At 47.8% G+C, this 21,679-nt stretch overlaps 2 protein-coding genes across 8 annotated transcripts in view; both read left to right on the top strand.

The window, feature by feature from the left end:
• The window catches only part of ATP2B2 (ATPase plasma membrane Ca2+ transporting 2), a 207,597-nt gene extending 204,003 nt beyond the window's left edge, over positions 1 to 3,594 (top strand). For 5 of the 7 annotated variants that reach the window (XM_060111352.1, XM_060111353.1, XM_060111354.1 and 2 more), the window contains one exon: positions 2,666 to 3,594. In XM_060111352.1, the coding sequence (XP_059967335.1) occupies positions 2,666 to 2,977 (312 nt within the window). In that variant the 3' untranslated portion in view covers positions 2,978 to 3,594. The remainder of the gene's footprint in view (positions 1 to 2,665) is intronic. The other 2 variants (XM_060111356.1, XM_060111355.1) reach the window with 1 other exon arrangement.
• A 6,446-nt stretch (positions 3,595 to 10,040) lies between these two features.
• SEC13 (SEC13 homolog, nuclear pore and COPII coat complex component) overlaps positions 10,041 to 21,679 on the top strand; it is a 47,277-nt gene continuing 35,638 nt past the window's right edge. The window contains exons 1-2 of the mRNA XM_060110180.1: positions 10,041 to 10,159; positions 13,077 to 13,121. Of these exons, the coding sequence (XP_059966163.1) occupies positions 10,157 to 10,159; positions 13,077 to 13,121 (48 nt within the window). The 5' untranslated portion in view covers positions 10,041 to 10,156. The remainder of the gene's footprint in view (positions 10,160 to 13,076; positions 13,122 to 21,679) is intronic.

The following is a 21,679-nucleotide window of genomic DNA, read 5'->3' as shown; positions in this document are numbered from 1 at the left end:
CCAAAACGTCTGAAAGCCCACAGACCGAGGCCCTTCCTCTCTTCCCCCTCACCCCACGCCCCAGTGCAGCTCATGCCAGCAAGGCCCATCACCAGGGCAGGCAGGGAGGGGAGATGGAAGAGCTTTTTTTTCTTCCCATACTTTTTTCCATTTCAGCCGCGAGAGATCCGAAGTGGAGACTTGAGATGGCCGTGGCGGGGTGTCCCGAAAAGTCTTGTCCCCACAGTCTTGTCCAGAGCAGTTCATTCTTTCTGTTGTCTCCATTCCAGGGGGAGGGCAAGGGGCCTACATTTCATTGTGTGTCATCCCCCCACCCCCGCGTTGTCAGTCACACGACAGGGTCCTGCCACCATCCCTCCTCCTCCACCAGGCGCTCCCGGCTGGCATCTTATTGCAATTCAGCCAGGCTCTGGGCTGAGCAGCTACAATGATCATTATTATTCCCATTTTACAGTTAAGAAAACTGAGGCCTGCAACATCTTTTTTGTTGTTGTTTTCACATAATCAAGGGAGTAACGGCCCAGTTATCAGGAGATCAGAATATTGAATAATCTCTACAGAGCCACAAATAGGGAATCCAGGGAGAAAGAAACCTCAGAGCAGCCAAATGGCCATCACGGAGGACCAGCACTAATGCATGGCGTCTGGCTGGCTCTCGCTTGGCACCTGATGCCTCTTACTGAAAGCAGGATTCCACCAGGCAGGTTTCCCTGGAGTCCCCTGCCCATAGCACATAAGAAGGAGAGGGGACAGAGATGCTTTTGAGAAGACAAGGGAAAGTCAGAACTAGTAAGTGATGGCTGACAGCAAAGGAGAAAAACTTAAAAAAAAAAAAAAATCAAAACTGTAGGGGTCTTACACAAGACCAAGAAGGCTTATTGACAAACTTAAATTCTTCTCTGTGTTCTCTAAATTAAAAGGCAGAGGAGCTTATGATGTGCTTTAGAAAGACTCCTCTCTGAAATAGTCAAGCAAACCCTGAGCTGTGACACTTAAAACCATTAGCCACAGTCACTGTGAAAATTCACTCCCATGGACAGGGCTTTCCACCCTGAGCCCCACCAACGAGCTACCTCTGGGTTTAGCTCCGCAAATCCTGGGACCACAAGGGCCTCCCCACAACTGCCCTGTCCAGTCCACTGTCCCCCTACAGGCCTATGATATGGGGGGAGGGAAGGCCAGACGGCCGGCCGCAGCACCCCGGCCGCCTCGGCTGAGGTCCTGCTCCTTGGAAGCACGGATGCTGCCTTGCTTTCCCCGCCACTGGCTCCACTCTGAGTTGGGGCTGGGAAGAGAGGAGGAGGCGCCTTTGTCCCAAGTCCCATCGGCCCCTTGAGATGGCAGGCTTGGCTCCCCCTCCCAGGCGTCCAGAGAAGGGATGCCTCTCTTCAAAGTGAGGGTCCGGTTCCTGTGCACCCTGTGAGGCGGGACAGGGGACGGCCAGGCCGGTGGTGTGGCTCGCCCGCGGTCAAGGCACCCAAAGTGGCAGAGCCCGGACGCAGACTCTGGTCTTCCTGACTCTGGATCCAGCGCTCTGCCCACTGGCCTGGATGACTCAGCGTCCAGCCTCCTTCCCTTCTTCAGGGAACCCAGCTTCCAACTGAGACACAGAAAATGAAAGAACTTGCTGTTTTGTGGCTCAGTTCCACACCCTCTTAGAATCCCACCCAGGGCCTGGGTTTGGCCCTCTGATTCTGGCCTCGTTTTTTGGTATTGTGTTTTCAAAGCACAAATAAAGAAAGGAGGCAAAAACCCCAGGAAATAAGGGACCCCAAAGCCAACTCCAATGAGTGGCCAGGGCTTTGAGTCTATACTCGAGTGTTTACCTCCCAAATGCATGAAGGGAAGAAACGTTGGGTACAAACGACCTCCATTCACATTGTCCAGGCTTCCAAGTGTAGCCGCGTGTCGTCTTTGTGTGCCGTGTGGCTCCCGCCCACCCCCCCCACCCCGTAGCATGCTCGTGCCCCTGAATGTCATCAGTCGCCGCTGCCATCGTGCTTTCTGGCTGCCTCTGCTGTGCACCCCAGAAAGCCCCGAGTTGGCTTCGGTTTGCTTTGCTGCTTCGGTTGGATGTTGCCCTTCTCTGTTTGGCCCTCGTGTGTCCCTTCTCATCCCGGCTCATCCAACTGTCTCTCCTTCCTGTTCCTTTTCTGTTTGTGACACGTTATCTGTTCCATGTCGTGTGGTTTCTTAACCGCGTGTGGTTTTTCTAAGATTAATTTTTTGCAAATAAATAGCCTCTCCTCCTTCCTCCTTTATTCCCACCTGGTCCCGCTCCCCTTCTGCATGGTCGAACCTCTGCTCTACAGTTAACAAGGCTCAGTCTCTCACTAGGTCTGGGTGCCCGCTGGAGTGGACTAAGCTTCCTCTAACCACTGTTTCCCATCATCGCTACGATGGGCCTTCCTTCCTCCTGTCCTAATACTGTAGTCTTTACCCAAACCCAAGCCATTTTAAAAACCTCACGGATGAACACAACCTAAATCCCCGCTTCCGTTCTTCCCTCTCCTCTCTGTGCTCATGACACCCAGCGACTGTGGATTCCAGCCACCTGCTGTGCCCGAACCCCCTCTCCCCCACCCACCCCTCCTCTGAGCCCCCGAGAGCTTGGCCGCCGGCCCCCCTGGGGGCAGTGCTCCTCACCCCCGTGCTTCCCTTGCAGATCCGCGTCGTGAAGGCGTTCCGTAGCTCTCTCTATGAAGGTCTAGAAAAGCCTGAATCTCGAACCTCCATCCATAATTTCATGGCTCATCCCGAATTCCGGGTCGAAGATTCACAGCCCCACATCCCCCTCATCGACGACACCGACCTGGAAGAAGACGCCGCGCTCAAGCGGAACTCGAGCCCGCCGTCCTCGCTCAACAAGAACAACAGCGCCATCGACAGCGGGATCAACCTGACGACCGACACGAGCAAATCAGCTACCTCTTCAAGTCCAGGGAGCCCCATCCACAGCCTGGAGACGTCGCTTTAGCTGAGGACCCCGCCACCACCCACCTCCCGGGCAGCCACCCGTCCAGGCACCCGACTCACCCAAGCAGCAACGAGCAACAGCAGGAAACCAAATACTGGCGAGAAAACCGTTTCCACCCAACAGACCCTTTTACTGGCTGCGATGCTGTTTGAACTCTTTTTCACTTTGAGGCGAGGGCGGGATCTCCTCCGGGGGCTTAAGGGAGTGAGCGGTTTTTTCCCAGAACTAGCCCTTCCTGGCTCCCACCCGACATGGACCAGCCATGCACCCGCCCGGCGCCATGTCCCCTGCATGAATGTACTGTACACTTCCGGTCCTCCCCTTGTTTGGTTTTTCGGGGGTTGGGGAGGGGTTTTTTTTTGTTTGTTTGTTTGTTTTCTTAGGCGGGAACTGCAGACAGACTCTTTTCTGAGACTATTTATCCAATCCACCGGTCTGTGAGTTTTTGAAATGCTTGCGCAGCATGGTCTCAGTTGTATAGGTTAATTTAACAACTTTTTGAAATTGCAGAGCTTAACTCGCCTAGTAAATTTGCACCAATGGAACCGAAGAACTTCAGACACTCACAAGGTTATATCCATTTCTTTGTATCTATATCAACGTATACTTCCCCAAGACTGTATACGTCCATATAGATAGGTAGATATATATGTGTCTATATATATATATATATATATATATATATATATATATATATATATATATATATACATACACACACATGGATATATAAAGTTTCTTTGCCGGCATGTTGCCTTGTTTCTGCTTAAATTGCTCTATTTTAACTTATTTATGTCCTAAAAGAAGAATGTAATTTGTTTACAAACCTGTAGATATCGTCTTCGGCTATTTGTACGGTTTAAGAACACTGGTGGCTGAGATGCTATAAAAACAGCTCAGCCTGATAGACACCTCCCTGGATTGCATCCTTGATGTTTTACGATAGCCATGCTCTGATTTTTGCCTGCTACTTCCGTTCAATAATGTCACTACCGAGGGAGGCTCAGGCAGAAGCCAAATGTTAGCGAGTGTCCATCCTGAGGGGTCCAACAGCGTGCTCCGTAGACAAAGGGGGAGGAGGAGAGAAGTCTTCCTGGGCTCAAAGCACTGATGGCCAGCCCGGCCCCAGGGTGACGGGGTTGGCAAAGCACTGGGTGAAGACTTTCCTCTCAATGAAACTCACTTGAGTTTACTAAGAGCATTTCAAACAGAGATTCTCTCTGGCGCTGTCTGTACAGAGACTGAGGTAGTTTTGCAATATTATAAATGCTATTGTGTTGATTTTTTTTTTCAGTTAGTAATTTAGAGGCTTATTTCCTTATAAATTGCAGCAAGTGAGCTGTTGGCATATTGGATGAGGATCATTATGGCTTGCTGCTTTTATTTTTATTTCTGAAGAAGAATAGCCTTTTTCTCTGCACTATTTAGATCCGAACGAACCTTAGGACATGTATATTGAGATGTATTCAGTGTGATTGTTTTAAACCAAATTGTCTTCCTGTAGTCGCAATATATACTGTAGCCTTTGAACAGCAAGTCTTGCTTTCCCAGACAGAAAGCCATTCTGAAACCCTACAGTATCACAGGTGAGAAAAGGTGGTTATTTTCTCCCTGACACAATAACAGCTGTAGTAATCCCACTTGAATACGAGCTTATTTAATTGTATGTCAGCCTCTTAACTGCTAAGCACTTTGTGGGTATCAGCGTTTTTCATAAAAGAACTTTTGTATTTCATACAAAGTTTGCTTTGAGACTTTTCAGCATACGATCTTTTTCCATAAACTTGTACAGTGCAAAAGACATTTTGAATACCATGACCGATGATGTCCCATGCTTCAAGGAAAACCAAACGCTTCTGCCTCGCTTGCGAAATGCATTCTTCACACTGACCCTTCCCACAGTTGCTCTGTGTCCACCCGGGCCCTTCCCTTCTCCAGGCCCAGAGAATTCTTCCACAAACAAGATGAGAGCCACTCGGGAAAAGAGCCATAGTCAGCTGGGAGGGCCTGCGTCTGGATGGCTGTGGAGAAACCCGAGGGTTGAGGATCCCAAGTCAGCCCACCCACCTGGCAAAACCTTCCTGGAAGGAGGACCTTCTGTGCGCAAGAGCATCTCCTGAATGTCGTGAAGAAATATCTCTGAATGTACCCAGCAGAGGAAACTGCATCCCCCGAGGGGTGACCACCCTCAGATATGCTTATTGGATTCCAAAACCAATACCACCAATACCGCCCACTGTTCTCCTCAGAGAAAGGAAGACCCGCTCCTGTAAAACCTGGGGCAGCTTTGGAACGTGGTGTCTTTTGTAGTTTCCTTTTTCAAGGTTCTCCATCTCCCGCTTTGTTCCAACCTTGTGTCTGTGACCTCATTCCATGACACCAGGAAAGCCCCGCTTGCACACCACGCTCCCTGCTCATTTGGAGCCAGGACGCAAGGGAAGCAGGAGGGGTCTCCCCTAGTGGGACCCAGCCCAGGGGAGAGGGAGCCATGGAAGCTACCGAGAATGCCCCATGTCAGTGTTGGTCTTTTCTTGTCAGGAATAATGGATGCTCACACACACACACACACACACACACACACACACACCCTCACCCTCACACTTGCACACACACATCCACACACACAGGAAATGATTGGTTTGTCAGAACTCCCTGTAGTACATAAAGCTTGCACTCGGCGTCCTATATCTAGCAGCATGGGGTACGTTTGGCAGTTCACCCCATTAGGGGGTAAATAATTTATGACCATTCATCTGTTTTTATGAATTTTTTTATCTAGACAATAACTGTAAATAAAGAACTCACCATCTCTGTTCATTTAATACTATGCAATGGTGATGCTTTCAATTGCTGACTCTTCTTACTCCGCAGTATGGTTCTGAAATGTCTGTGGTCTTAAAAAAAAAAAAAAAAGGCTAAAACCGACATCAAACAGAACATAGTAAATATATACTCTGTAATGTATACTTTTTGCTGGTTTTGGACTGCACCATCCCCTCAGCTTCTTGTCTGCCCTCTGGACAGGGGCTCCAGGAGAAGGTAGCAGATTCAGTTCCAAGGTCTAAGCTCACCAACCTGTCTCCCCCTAACAGATGACGGAAGAGCAGGGGACCCATTCAACGAGTCACCCACCTTTGGAGGTGGACAGGGAGGAAACTGAAGAGTTTTCTTCCCTAACTCAGCAGCAACCTGGGTTGCTCCCACCAGCCCCCCACCATAGCCCCTTGCCCCCTTGTCCCAACCAGAGCAGAGAGTGGACAAGAAGGAGGGCCCCCTGCTTCTGAGACCAGACCAATGATAGTGACTGCACTGGGACAAGGACCCTGGACCTGTCTCAGCCTGGACGTCCCAGTTATTGAACAGATGCTCTTCCCCAGCTGTGCTGAAATTCCCCCTTTACCACATCCTGACAGCTCAGAGAGACTTGGGTCTATTTCTGGAATATCTCCTCTGTTCCCTTACCTGGGTGTCTCATCTGGCACCAACCACACAGTTTTAATTATTGTCACTTTATATAATGTTTCATTATGTGGTGGGATAAATACCCTTTGCTTTTTTTTTTTTTTTTTTTTTTACAAAATTTCCTGGTTATTCTCACATCTATTCCTCCAAGTAAACTTAAAATTTTGCTGAGTCCTGCATCCTCCTGCCCTCCTCTCACTCCAAATATTGGGCCCTTTCATTGTAGGTGCAAACATCTTCCCACCATTGTAAGCACCCCAGCTCACTAAATAGCCCTCTAAGGAGAAATAAAAAAGGCATCCTGAATCTTGAGGGAAGCCAGATAGTCCTCCCATCATCTCACCTGTCCCCTAAGCCAGGGTGTCGTTAGGAGAGGCCATCAAGCCCCCACCCAATCTCAGTGTGGGACCCAAAGTCACCCACCTTGGCTGTGCTGAGGTGGACCCTCCATCTGCCCTGGTCCAGGTGAGAAAGAGGGGTCTCTCCCAGACCTGGAGCTACCAGAATGTGGAGCCCAGTTACCAATTCTCCTCATGGAGAAATGTTTATTCCTATATCCCTTTCCTGAACTATTTTGGTGGGGGGAGGGTCACCTCTTGCTCTTTATTCACAGTTTTCAGCAGTTGGAATACGTCCTTTGGGACGCAGCAATCTCTTGCCTGGACCTTCTCACCACCCTGATGACTCCCCCTAGTGGTTCTGGCTCTACTTACAGGAGGCTGTCAAACGCACCCTGTGACGTGCCTCCCACACAAAACTCTCTCCGTAGGGTCCGAGATCCCACCACTAGAAGATGGGGGGTGGGGTGGAGATGGGTTGCGTTTCTCTGAAGGCTTCTGGGTCCTCCAGAGCCAAGGCTGAAATCAAGCAACAGCAGAAAATCCCCAGGTCTTTCCCAAGTTCCAAAGCAAGCTCTCCTGATTTTGATGTAAAGATCCTGTTCACCCAAGTTGGGGGAGGGGGATCCCAGGCCCTGGGCATCAGCCATCACCCCCTCCACGGAAAACAAGGTCTTTAAGGCTGCTTTGGGACTGCCCTTCTTGGCTCCCTAAGTCTGTTTTGTAACGCCTGTGGTGCTCTCCCTGCTCACCTTTCCTCTCGGGGCAGGGGTGGTGGGGAGTTAGTCGCCACACTTTGCTAACTCTTGTGTGCACGTATTTTATACCAGAGTAGCGAGGAAATGGTGCCGCCTCCAGCTTCCACGAGCTACCCGGGCTCTGGGGGGCTCTGGGAAAATCGGGGCTGGGAAGTGACTGTGCTCTTATTGTACACTCTTGATTTCTCTGTATCTCTGGCTTGTGCTCTTTGTAATTAATGGGATTTGTCTGCCTTTTCAACACTATACTGAGCAATAACAATAAATGCACACGTGGAAATGCAGACACAGTACACATCACAAGGCCTTTTTCCGTGGGACAGCTGGGTCCCCACCCTCCGTGGATTTGAACTCAGAGGGAAACCAAGTGCCTGGGAGGGAAAGGCACTTTGCCCAAGGGTGCATGGCTCAGGGGTGGTCTCTCTCCTTCCGCCGAGTCACACCTTTTGAACAGTCACCGTTTGAGGGAGGCAAGTTCAGCTTGCCATGAGTCGTTAACCCTCCATGAGGAACAGCTGACAATCCCAGAGGGCAAGACTCTGGGGGAAGAGGCTTCAGGAGGATGAAGAAGAGGTGGAGGTTCAGGGTCTGGGAGGTCAGGGCACAAATTAGGGAAAGCATTTTTAGCTTTGGGGTCTGGGATTAACTGGAGGGAGCTGATGGGAGATGTGGACAAAGGATGTAGGTGGCATCCCCCGCTGGGGACAGGGGGATGCAGAAGGGACCCTGGCACACTGAATCTGAACTTTGCACACCTCTGGTGGACATCAGCAAAGAACGAGAACGTGCCCAGACCAAGAGACAGTCCCAATGTTGGTTCAAAGGTTGATGGTTGCACATGCATGCACACATGTGCACGTACACACACACACACACACACACACACATACACACACACTAAAACCCAGCTCTTCTCAGGGAAAACTGATCCCCAGATCAAGCACTGTAGGCCCAACCGCTTCCAAACCCAAACCCAGTTTCACATCCAAAGGTCCATTTACTCCCAAGATCAACCTTCCAGAGGAGGTATTATTACAATTCCCACTTAACAGAAGAGGAGATGGCAGCTCAGAGAGGAGAAGGGTGTGCCCACCTAGTAAGTAGGGGATACAGTATTGATACCTCACAGTCTTGATGCCAGAATCAGCACTCAAAACTTTTCAGTTCCACCAGCAAATACTTTAATGAATAGGATAACAGTTGCACTGTTTGTCCCAAATCCTCAATCTCTCCAACTTCAATGCCTACACCAGGGAATTCTTTAAATAACAACTATGCCCCATGCATTGTGTTTGTATTATATCTAACGTGTCATTGTCCCCACTTTCTACTGGAGGAAACTGAGGCTCAGAAAGAAGTGATATGATTTTATCACCCAGAGAATCAGTAGTACATCTACAGATCTGAGATCAGGGGATGTCCCTTGAAGAACAGGAGACCCAAGGGCCCCTCCCACTTTGTTCCCTGCAGTATTTCCACCATAAGCACCACCCCTCACACCCCTGCAATCTTTTTCCATTAGAGGGAAATTATGGGTCTTGAAAGCTGGGGTGGGGGTGGAGGGTGAGTTGCTACCTGGAGGCCCAGCCCTGAGTTCTGTAAGACCCCACTCCCCAACACCCTCTCCAAAGCTCCTCGATGGTCTGGATCTATCACACCCTCTGAGCCTTAACATCGTCCCTCCAGCAGTGACCATCTCCTGCTAGGACTCTTCCCTCCAGTTTCAAGAGGGGAAACAGGGATTTTGACTCAACCAAGGGAAGCCTAGACTCCATCCTGGGTCACTCAAGTCCTTAAAGCCATGAGAGGTCAAGGGCTGCCAGACCATGTGTGGCTGAGGGGAGCCCCCAGGCTCTGTCCAGCTGTACAGCATTCTCACTGTGCCGTTGTGAAGCCAGGGACCTGGGGGTTGGGGAAACTGGCGATTGGGTCCTGGGCTCTAGCTGCGGGAGTCTGGCTGAGATCCTTCCTTGCCTGGGGAATCTACCTGATGGGCCAGACTCACAGGATCCCAGAGCTATGAGGAAGGGGCAGTTTGAAGGCATGGGTCCTCTGGCCTGGATAGGGCAGGGCGAGAGGCTCAGCCTCTGGCTAGGGGGTTATTCCCTGGGCTTCTTTGCCCCTGGTCCCAGCCTTGGGTCCTGAGGAGAGACTGACAAGGAAGCACTAAAACCAGTCTGGCCACTACTCCCAAAATTAGTCATCCTAAATTGTTCACCATAAGGCCAGTCGCACCCAGAACCGCAGAGAGGGGGGTGGAGGTGTAGTTACGTATGAGTCCCTTTTTTCATGTATGGATCTCAGGAAAAGGGAAGGGTTGGTCACGAAAGAAGACAGGTTAGAGCTTCAGATTTCAAGTTCCAGACCTGGCTCGCCTGGAAAACGAGAGTCCCACCCCTTTGGTCTCGAGCGTTACGCACGGAGAAGGGGAGGGGCCGTGGGAAGGCTTGGCACCGCCCCAGAAAGGTCGGAACCTTCGTGCGAGCGGAGCGTGCTGCTGCCCGGAGGCTCCTGCGCCCCGGCCAGACGGCCTGCTAGCCCGGCACCGGAAGTGAGCTGTTCTGAGGCGCCGCCGGGGCCTGCCACGTCTGCGGCCTTGAGCTGCCGCCGCCGCCGCAACCATGGTGAGTGCCGGGGCCGTAGTCGCGGCCCTCCCGGGTTCCTCGCCGCGCTAAGGTTCAAGCCCCGAGCTGGAGCCGTTCAGCTCTCCCGCACCGCTTCGGGTCTGGGGGGCTCTGGCCCTGCCCGTCCGGACCTTTCTGAGGGGGAGGCCAGGCGGAGGCCGCGGAACCTCCCAGAACTCTGCGGGCCGCGTCTCCTGCTTCTTTTCCTTCTCTTTCCCCAACAATTGAAAACAAAACCCCAAACACCGTTGGAGCTACTGTGGCCTGAGCCCTTAGTAGGTTCCAAGCATTGTTCCTAATCTCAGCCTACTAACAGCCCATGAAGTCGGGGCTGTTATTATCGACCTTTGACAAATGAGGAAGCTGGAGGTTCAGAGAGGTGAAGCCTCTTGCACAGGGAACAAGTGGCAGAGCTGAGATTCAAACCCTCACAACCATTCCCTTCTCCCACCTCCCGCCTCTCCCAGCAGAGATGTTTGTGGAACAGGTGCTTAGCCCAGGGCCCCGAGGTATGAAGGGCACTTCAGGGAACTGTAAGGATGTAAGGATGAGCTGAATGCCCCTGTGATGCAGGGGCTCGGGTTTTTAAACCTCTGTGGTATCCACAGTGTACATTCACTCCACACTTACTCATCCAGTGAATGACCGCCAGTGGGAACTAATGGATAGAAGCATCTAGCCTGAACCTGGCACAGAGGGGGGTTCGGTAAGCCGGTGCTCTCGGGAAAATGGCTGTGCCTGGGTTTTTGAGGAAACGTGGGTGAACCCAGAAGCCTGGACGCTGGGTTTGGTTCTTGCTTTGCAGGGCACTGGGTTTTAAATTTCTCGGGGTTTTTTTGGTCTCTGATTCTTCAGCTGCTAAGTAGAGTTGGGGTCTCTTACACCCTGACACCCAGCTCTTTTTAAATGAGTTTTTAACTCATTAAGTAATTCTGAAGAGCTTAATTGTTTTGAGGGCTGTCTTTTACTACTTAAGGAAGACCGTACATCTTGAGGTGCTTAGGAGGAGGGACTTTTTTTTTTTAAGGAGCTTTAAAAAAAAAAAAAAAAAAGCACTTGTTCATCAGTCCTGGTTGGTGCGTGAGAGTGGTTCAAAATAAATGCTGGTTATCTCCAAGGTCCTCTAGCGAACTAGTATGAAACTATCTGTAAGCTTTCTTCCTGCCTCTGCTTAGCCCTCAGCCACTGATTTAGGGAATTGGATGTAACAACTAGATGGGCAGCCTAATCAAGTGGAAAGCTTTGTGGGCTGGGAGTTAGCAGGTGGGGCTCTTCTCCCAGCTCCACCCTTAACTAGCTCTGTGACTTGAGCAGGTGCTTTCTATTCCCTGGGCTTCTTCATCTCCTTAGTCCATCGGGCAGCTCTGATGAACTCTGCCCTTCAGCCTTCCCAGTGTACACGTGAGAGTACTTTGTAACCCGGACAGCTTGGCACACGTAGGAGATGCTTCTCTTTATCTTCCTTACTTGGCCTTTGCAGACCTCGGGGGCCTGCTTTGTAGGGCATCTAGACTTTGGTGAGAGAACCTGTGCTTACTTGACATGTACCTTTTTTTTTTTTTTTTTTTTTTTTTTTGCTGTACGCGGGCCTCTCACTGCTGTGGCCTCTCCCGTTGCGGAGCACAGGCTCCGGACACACAGGCTCCGCGGCCATGGCTCGCGGGCCCAGCCGCTCCGCGGCATGTGGGATCTTCCGGGATCGGGGCACGAACCCGTGTCCCCTGCATCGGCAGGCGGACTCTCAACCACTGCGCCACCAGGGAAGCCCGACATGTACCTTTTGAACTGCTTTGCAGCCATGCTCTTCTAGTATCCACCTTTCTGAAAAGTCAGGTCAGACTTTATACCTGAAGGGCTTGTGCTGGAAAAAGATGAAATGGGGGAAATGGTAAGAAATAGCATTTCCAGTCTGAAACCTCCTTTTCCGTCCCTTTTCTATCCCAAGAGTTTTGAGAGAATAGTGGTTGAACAAAGTGAAACTGTGCATTTTTGTTCATTTACTTATGCATTCAGCAGATAGTCACTGAGTTCCTTCTGGTTGCAAAGCACTGTGCTGGGTGATTTGAGAGGATTCAGAACGGCCAATGACACCGACCCTGGCTCCAGGGAGCTCACCTTCTAGTTGGGAGAAGAAACAGTGTAAAGTGTTGTAGACATTCAGTATTGATATTCAGAGGAGTCCAGCCAGTTGGAGAATCTGGGAATCTTCAAGTTGCGGGGCGGGGCGGGGGCAGCGTAATTTGAGCTGCACCTCAGAGAATGGGTAGGAAGGTGATGACCATGGCAGCTCTGTTCCAGCCCTATAAACTGGGCTCTGTCACAGATGGTGTACCAGGCAGCAGCCTCAGGAGAATCAGTTGAATCAATTAAAGTGTTAGGTGTTAACCCTGTTATGCAGAAAACTGCCTGGAACATCAGAGGCTCTGTCATCCAGGAAGGAACCCCAGCCATAGCTCCCTCAGGGTCCCTCTTCAACCTCAAATGTAGCCAGGACTGCTCATGCCACCATCCCCCCTTCTTTGCTCATGTTTTGCCCTCTGATTGGACTGTTCCTTTTTTTCCCTGTGCCACCTGGCAAATTCCTCATCATCTGAGCCCAGTTTATGTCCACCACCACCAGCCCCTCAGACTGCTATAGCATATGTTAACCACCATTAAAGTATTTATCTTGCCTTGTTGGGGTTACTTAGGTGCAGGCTTCTCAGGGGCAAGAAGTACCTCTCTTTCGTGTCTGTATCTCCAGTCCCTGTTACAGTGCTTGGCAAAGTGAAGACACTTAGAGTGAACATTTACTGAATGAATGAATGAATGAATGAACTGATGCAGTCAAGAACTTTAAAAATGATCAGTGGATTCAGTGAGATGATTGCATTCTAACTACTATCAGTGCATTTACCAACAATATCTTTGGTTCTAGGTGTCAGTAATTAACACTGTGGATACTTCCCATGAGGACATGATTGTAAGTATTCCTTTAGCGCTTCCTCACATGCTGTGGACATGGGCATTTCTGTTGATCATTTATGAATCCACTGTGGCTTTGCAGCCTTTGCTAGTTAGGCTGTAACCTGAGGGGTATGGTCAGTCTCCCAGCAGTGCCCTCTGAGTTGGCAGGGCTGTGATAGTCTGGTCACTGTACGGCAGGAGAAACCTGGAAACAGTTTGTAGCTTAAGGTCCTCGGTCTCCTGGCCAAAAAAGTAACCGTCTCTGGGATGGGATAGAAGTGGGTGCAGAGGTTTGAATTAGTCTTCCCACCTATCTTCCTCCTGCTGTCACTTCTTAGCCCCATTGGAAAGGGAAGAAAAAAATAGGAAAATGACTCGATACAAAGGCAGAGCCAGGTAGGACCGGCACAGACAGCAGACCAGACAGTACTCTTTGAACCAGAAGTCATTAACTCAAGGCGTTTCCTGAGAGGCAAACATAGGGTTTGGTGTAAAAGGATAGGGCTGTGGGAGAAGGTCCAGAGGTTAAAGTCTCCAGCAGCAAAGATGTGGACTTTGCTTCTTGCAGTGCAAGGAGTCCAGGTAGCCTTTGAACAGGACCCAGGTCAATCAGCCTACAGCATTTTATCCCAGGCATCCTGCCATCACATCCTTCCCACCAGCAGTTGCTTTTGGGCTTCTGAGGGGCTGCCTAGTCTCAGAATTGTATGTTCCCTGGATGGGATCATGTGTGTCTAGCTGTGAGACCACACCACCTTGGAGACAGCGTGGCACCTTGGGTAAGAAGATACAGTCTGAGATCCCTAGTCAATCTCTCTTTTTTTTTTGAATTTTATTTTATTTTTTATACAGCAAGTTCTCATTAGTTATCCATTATATACATATTTGTGTATACATGTCAATCCCAATCTCCCAATTCATCCCACCACCACCACCCCACCGCCGCTTTCCCCCCTTGGTGTTCATACGTTTGTTCTCTACACCTGTGTCTCTATTTCTGCCCTGCAAACCGGTTCATCTGTACCATTTTTCTAGGTTCCCCATATATGCGGTAGTATATGGTATTTGTTTTTCTCTTTCTGACTTCACTCTGTATGACAGTCTCTAGATCCATCCACATCTCTACAGATGACCCAATTTCGTTCCTTTTTATGGCTGAGTAATATTCCATTGTATATATATACCACAACTTCTTTATCCATTCGTCTGCCGATGGGCATTTAGGTTGCTTCCATGACCTGGCTATTGTAAATAGTGCTGCAGTGAACATTGGGGTGCATGTGTCTTTTTGAAATATGGTGTTCTCTGGGTATATGCCCAGTAGTGGGATTGCTGGGTCATATGGTAATTCTATTTTTAGTTTTTTAAGGAACCTCCATACTGTTCTCCATAGTGGCTGTATCAGTTTACATTCCCACCAACAGTGCAAGAGGGTTCCCTTTTCTCCACACCCTGTCCAGCATTTGTTGTTTGTAGATTTTCTGATGATGCCCATTCTCACTGGTGTGAGGTGATACCTCATTGTAGTTTTGATTTGCATTTCTCTAATAGTTAGTGATGTTGAGCAACTTTTCATGTGCTTCTTGGCCATCTGTATGTCTTCTATGGAGAAATGTCTATTTAGGTCTTCTGCCCAATTTTTTTTTTTTTTTTTCCGGTACACGGGCCTCTCACTGCCGTGGTCTCTCCTGTTGTGGAGCACAGGCTCCGGACGCACAGGCTCAGCGGCCATGGCTCACGGGCCCAGCCGCTCCGCGGCATGTGGGATCCTCCCGCACCGGGGCACAAACCCGTGTCCCCCACATCGGCAGGCGGACTCTCAACCACTGTGCCACCAGGGAAGCCCTTCTGCCCATTTTTTGATTGGGTTGTTTGTTTTTTTAATATTGAGCTGCATGAGCTGTTTATATATTTTGGAGATTAATATATTTTGGAGATTAATCCTTTGTCTGCTGGTTCATTTGCAAATATTTTCTCCCATTCTGAGGGTTGTCTTTTGGTCTTGTTTGTAGTTTCCTTTGCTTTGCAAAAGCTTTGAAGTTTCATTAGGTCCCATTTGTTTATTTTTGTTTTTATTTCCATTACTCTAGGAGGTGGATCAAAAAAGATCTTGCTGTGATTTATGTCCAAGAGTGTTCTTCCTATGTTTTCCTCTAAGAGTTTTATGGTGTCTGGTCTTACATTTAGGTCTGTAATCCATTTTGAGTTTATTTTTGTGTATGGTGTTAGGGAGTGTTCTAATTTCATTCTTTTACATGTAGCTGTCCAGTTTGCCCAGCAGCACTTATTGAAGAGACTGTCTTTTCTCCATTGTATATATCCTTGCCTCGTTTGTCATAGATTAGTTGACCATAGTTGCGTGGGTTTATCTCTGGGCTTTCTATCCTGTTCCATTGATCTATATTTCTGTTTTTGTGCCAGTACCATATTGTCTTGATTACTGTAGCTTTGTAGTATAGTCTGAAGTCAGGGAGTCTGATTCCTCCAGCTCTGTTTTTTTCCCTCAAAACCGCATTGGCTATTTGGGGTCTTTTGTGTTTCCACACAAATTTTAAGATTTTTTTTTGTTCTAGTTCTGTAAAAAATGCCATTGGTAATTTGATAGGGATTGCATTGAATCTGTAGATTGCTTTGGGTAGTATAGCCATTTTCACAATATTGATTCTTCCAATCTGAGAACATGGTATACCTGTCCATCTGTTTGTATCATCTTTAATTTCTTTCATCAGTGTTTTATAGTTTTCTGCATGCAGGTCTTTCGTCTCCCTAGGTCAGTTTATTCCTAGGTATTTTATTCTTTTTGTTGCAGTGGTAAATGGGAGTGTTTCCTTAATTTCTCTTTCAGATTCTTCATCATTAGTGTCTAGGAATGCAAGAGATTTCTGTGCATTACTTTTGTATCCTGCAACTTTACCAAATTCATTGATTAGCTCTAGTAGTTTTCTGGTGGCATCTTTAGGATTCTCTGTGTATAGTATCATGTCATCTGCAAACAGTGATAGTTTTAGTTTTACTTCTTCTTTTCTAATTTGTATTCCTTTTATTTCTTTTTCTTCTCTGATTGCCATGGCTAGGACTTCCAAAGCTATGTTGAATAATAGTGGTGAGAGTGGACATCCTTGTCTTCTTCCTGATCTTAGAGGAAATGCTTTCAGTTTTTCACCATTGAGAATGATGTTTGCTGTGGGTTTGTCATATATGGCCTTTACTATGTTGAGGTAGGTTCCCTCTGTGCCCACTTTCTGGAGAGTTTTTGTCATAAATGGGTGTTGAATTTTGTCAAAAGCGTTTTCTGCATCTATTGAGATGACCACATGGTTTTTCTTCTTCAATTTGTTAATATGGTGTATCACATTGATTGATTTGCATATATTGAAGAATCCTTTCATCCCTGGGATAAATCCCACTTGGTCATGGTGTATGATCCTTTTAATGTGTTGTTGGATTCTGTTTGCGAGTATTTCGTTGAGGATTTTTGCATCTGTATTCGTGAGTGATATTAGTCTAATTTTTTTGTAGTAACTTTGTCTGGTTTTGGTATCAGGGTGATGGTGGCCTCATAGAATGAGTTTGGGAGTATTCCTTCCTCTGCAGTTTTTTGGAAGAGTTTGAGAAGGATGGATGTTATCTCTTCTCTAAATTATTGACAGAATTCACCTGTGAAGCCATCTGGTCCTGGACTTTAGTTTGTTGGAAGATTTTTTTTTTTGCGGTACACGGGCCTCTCACTGTTGTGGCCTCTCCCGCTGCAGAGCACAGGCTCAGAACACGCAGGCTCAGCGGCCATGGCTCACGGGCCTAGCCTCTCCGCAGCATGTGGGATCTTCCCAGACCGGGGCACAAACCCGTGTCCCCTGCATCGGCAGGCGGACTCTCAACCACTGTGCCACCAGGGAAGCCCTGTTGGAAGATTTTTAATCACAGTTTCAGTTTCATTACTTGTGATTGGTCTGTTCATATTTTCTCCTTCCTGGTTCAGTCTTGGAAGGTTATACCTCTCTAAGAATTTGTCCATTTCTTCCAGGTTGTCCATTTAATTGGCATAGAGTTGCTTATAGCAGTCTCTTAGGATGCTTTGTATTTCTGTGGTGTCTGTTGTAATTTCTCCTTTTGCATTTCTAATTTTATTGATTTGAGTTCTCTCCCTCTTTTTCTTGATGAGTCTGGCTAAAGGTTTATCAATTTTATCTTATCAAAGAACCAGCTTTGGGCTTCCCTGGTGGCGCAGTGGTTGAGAGTCCTCTTGCTGATGCAGGGGACACGGGTTCGTGCCCCAGTCCGGGAAGATCCCACATGCCGCGGAGCGGCTGGGCCCATGAGCTATGGCCACTGAGCCTGCACATTCGGAGCCTGTGCTCCGCAGCGGGAGAGGCCACAACAGTGAGAGGCCCGCGTACCGCCAAAAAAAAAAAAAAAAAAGAACCAGTTTTTAGTTTTATTGATCTTTGCTATTGTTTTCTTTGTTTCTATTTCATTTATTTCTGCTCTGATCTTTATGATTTCTTTCCTTCTATTAACTTTGGGTTTTGTTTGTTCTTCTTTCTCTAGTTCCTTTAGGTGTAAGGTTAGATTGTTTATTTGAGATGTTTGTTGTTTCTTGAGGTAGGATTGTGTTGCTATAAACTTCCCTCTAGAACTGCTTTTGCTGCATCCCATAGGTTTTAGGTCGTTGTGTTTTCATTGTCATTTGTCTCTAGGTATATTTTGATTTCCTCTTTGATTTCTTCAGTGATCTCTTGGTTATTTAGCAATGTATTGTTTAGCCTCCATGTGTTTCTGTTTTTTACGTTTTTTTCCCCTGTAATTGATTTCTAATCTCATAGTGTTGTGGTCAGAAAAGATGCTTGATATGATTTCAATTTTCTTAAATTTACCAAGGCTTGATTTGTGACCCAAGATGTGATCTATCCTGGAGAATGTTCCATGTGCACTTGAGAAGAAAGTGTAATCTGCTGTTTTTGAATGGAATGTCCTATAAATATCAATTAAATCTATCTGGTCTGTTGTGTCATTTAAAGCTTGTGTTTCCTTATTAATTTTCTGTCTGGATCATCTGTCCATTGGTGTAAGTGAGGTGTTAGAGTCCCCCACTATTATTGTGTTACTGTCGATTTCCTCTTTTATAGCTGTTTGCAGTTGCCTTATGTATTGAGGTGCTCCTACGTTGCGTGCATATATATTTATAATTGTTATATCTTCTTCTTGGATTGATCCCTTGATCATTATGTAGTGTCCTTCCTAGTCTCTTGTAACATTCTTTATTTTCAAGTCTATTTTATCTGATATGAGTATTGCTACTCCAGCTTTTTCTTTTGATTTCCATTTGCATGGAATGTCTTTTTCCATCCTCTCACTTTCCGTCTGTATGTGTCCCTAGGTCTGAAGTGGGTCTCTTGTAGACAGCATATATATGGGTCTTGTTTTTGTATCCATTCAGTGAGCCGGTGACCTTTGCTTGGATCATTTAATCCATTCACATTTAAGGTAATTATCAATATGTATGTTCCTATGACCATTTTCTTAATTGTTTTGGGTTTGTTTTTGTAGGTCCTTTTCTTCTCTTGTGTTTCCCACTTAGAGAAGTTCCCTTAGCATTTGTTGTAGAGCTGGTTTGGTGGTGCTGAATTCTCTTAGCTTTTGCTTGTCTGTAAAGCTTTTGATTTCTCCATCAAATCTGAATGAGATCCTTGTGAGGTAGAGTAATCTTGGTTGTAGGTTCTTCCCTTTCATCACTTTCAATATATCATGCCACTCCCTTCTGGCTTGTAGAGTTTCTGCTGAGAAATCAGCTGTTAACCTTATAGGAGTTCCCTTGTATGTTATTTGTCGTTTTTCCCTTGCTGCTTTCAATAATTTTTCTTTGTCTTTAATTTTTGCCAATTTGATTACTATGTGTCTTGGCAGTTTTCTCCTTCGGTTTGTCCTGCCTGAGACTCTCTGTGCTTCCTGGACTTGGGTAGCTATTTCCTTTCCCATGTTAGGGAAGTTTTTGACTATAATCTCTTCAAATATTTTCTCAGGTCCTTTCTCTCTCTCTTCTCCTTCTGGGACCCCTATAGTGTGAATGTTGTTGCGTTTAATGTTGTGACAGAGGTCTCTTAGGCTGTCTTCATTTCTTTTCATTCTTTTTTCTTAGTCTGTTCCGCAGCAGTGAATTCCACCATTGTGTCTTCCAGGTCACTTATCCGTTCTTCTGCCTCAATTATTCTGCTATTGATTCCTTCTAGTGTATTTTTCATTTCAGTTATTGAACTGTTCATCTCTGTTTGTTTGTTCTTTTATTCTTCTAGGTCTTTGTTAAACATTTTCTTGCATCTTCTAGATCTTTGCCTCCATTCTTTTTCTGAGGTCCTGGATCATCTTTTTTTTTTTTTTTTTTTTTTGCGGTACGCGGGCCTCTCACTGTTGTGGCCTCTCCCATTGCGGAGCACAGGCTCTGGATGCACAGGCTCAGCGGCCATGGCTCACGGGCCCAGTCGCTCCACGGCATGTGGGATCCTCCCAGACTGGGACATGAACCCGCGTCCCCTGCATCAGCAGGCGGACTCTCAACCACTGCGCCACCAGGGAAGCCCCCTGGATCATCTTTACCATCATTATTCTGAATTATTTTTCTGGAAGGTTGCCTGTCTCCACTTCATTTAGTTGTTTTTCTGGGGTTTTATCCTGTTCCTTCATCTGGTACATAGGCCTCTGCCTTTTCATCTTGTCTCTCTTTCTGTGAATGTGGTTTCCGTTCCACAGGCTACAGAATTGTAGTTGTTCTTGTTTCTGCTGTCTGCCCTCTGGTGAATGAGGCTATCTAAGAGGCTTGTGCAAGTTTCCTGATGGGAGGGACTGGTGGTGGGTAGAGCTGAGTGTTGCTCTGGTGGGCATAGCTCAGTAAAACTTTAATCCACTTGTCTGCTGATGGATGGGGCTGGGTTCTCTCCCTGTTGGTTGTTTGGCCTGAGGCGACCGAACACTGGAACCTACTCGGCTCTTTGGTGGGGCTAATGGCGGACTCTGGGAAGGCTCACACCAAGGAGTACTTCCCAGAACTTCTGCTGCCAGTGTCCTTGTCCTCACGGTGAGACACAGCCACCCCCTGCCTCTGCAGGAGACCCTCCAGCACTAGCAGTTGGGTCTGGTTCAGTCTCCCCTGGGGTCACTGCTCCTTCCCCTGGGTCCCGATGCACACACTACTTTGTGTGTGCCCTCCAGGAGTGGAGTCTCTGTTTCCCCCAGTCCTGTCAAAGTCCTGCAATCAAATCCCACTAGTCTTCAAAATCTGATTCTCTAGGAATTCCTCCTCCCGTTGCTGGACCCCCAGGTCGGGAAGCCTGACGTGGGGCTCAGAACCTTCACTCCAGTGGGTGGACTTCTGTGGTATAAGTGTTCTCCAGTTTGTGAGTCACCCACCCAGCAGTTATGGGATTTGATTTTATTGTGATTGCGCCCCTCCTACCGTCTCATTGTGGCTTCTCCTTTGTCTTTGGATGTGGGGTGTCTTTTCTGGTGAGTTCCAGTGTCTTCCTGACCATGATTGTTCAGCAGTTAGTTGTGAATCTGGTGCTCTCGCAAGAGAGAGTGAGGGCATGTCCTTCTACTCTGCCATCTTGAACCAGACTCGTAGTCAGTCTCCTAACTTTTCTGAGTCAGCCCTGATTTCCTCATAGCTGAGATGGGGGAAATTAGGGATATGCTGCCCCTCTGTGTGGGTTCATCTTGGGGAACAGATGAGACAAAGCAGTAATGACTGACGTCTGCGTGCTCACTGTGCATCACACCCCATGCTGAATACTTCTCGTTTAACCTTCATAACAACCCTCGAAGTAGGTGCCATCATTAGGTCCATTTAAAGATAAGGAAACTAGGTTCAAGGGTAATAGGAAATTTTTCTAAGGTTGCACAGCAGGTAACTTGAGATAGGGTTTAAATCTCTTAGGTTCTTTGCCCTCCTTCCTCCCGAAGTGTGTGAAAGCACTCTGCTGGAGCAGTGCTTCAGAAAAACACTTGCAGAGAAGCTCTGTCATAGCACCTGCCCTGCCTGCCTTCCAACAAGCCAAGACCTGGAATGGTGGAGGGGGTTGACCTCCCAGGAAGAATCAGGATGTTTTCCTTGGGTAGGGAGGTGAGGAAGGAATGTTGAAGCAGACGAAATGATTGCTCCCCTTTGAAAGGATGTGATTGCCCCTGATGACCGCAAGAGTGACAGCTAATAGTTCCTGAAACCCCCAAGGTGCAACAGTGAAGAAAGTGTCATCTGTTGGAATAGGCAGGGCCAGCAAACAGGAGGGGCCAGTAAGTACAGTGAGGCAGCCGGTGGATTGGCTCAGAGGAGCCATCGCCCAGATGGAAAGGGAGCTGTGGGCAGGGCCCAGCCCTAGGTCTGGATGGCCAGGCAGCATCGGTGAAGTCGGTTCATCAGTGATGGGACCAGTGACATTTAAGGCATGAGTGGAGAGTCTGGGGTACTGGGCACACTACTAGGGAAAAGGTCAAGTAGAAACCCAGGAACAAAGGTCCACAAAGGATCCAGGACCATGGGTGCAAGAAGGAGCCTAAATGTCTGAATGGGGCCCTGTGTGCAGG

The sequence above is a fragment of the Mesoplodon densirostris genome, chromosome 10 (assembly GCF_025265405.1).
Source record: "Mesoplodon densirostris isolate mMesDen1 chromosome 10, mMesDen1 primary haplotype, whole genome shotgun sequence".
NCBI lineage: Eukaryota > Metazoa > Chordata > Mammalia > Artiodactyla > Ziphiidae > Mesoplodon > Mesoplodon densirostris.
Note: the sequence above shows the minus strand (reverse complement) of the source record. Positions and strands in the feature narration are given on the sequence as shown.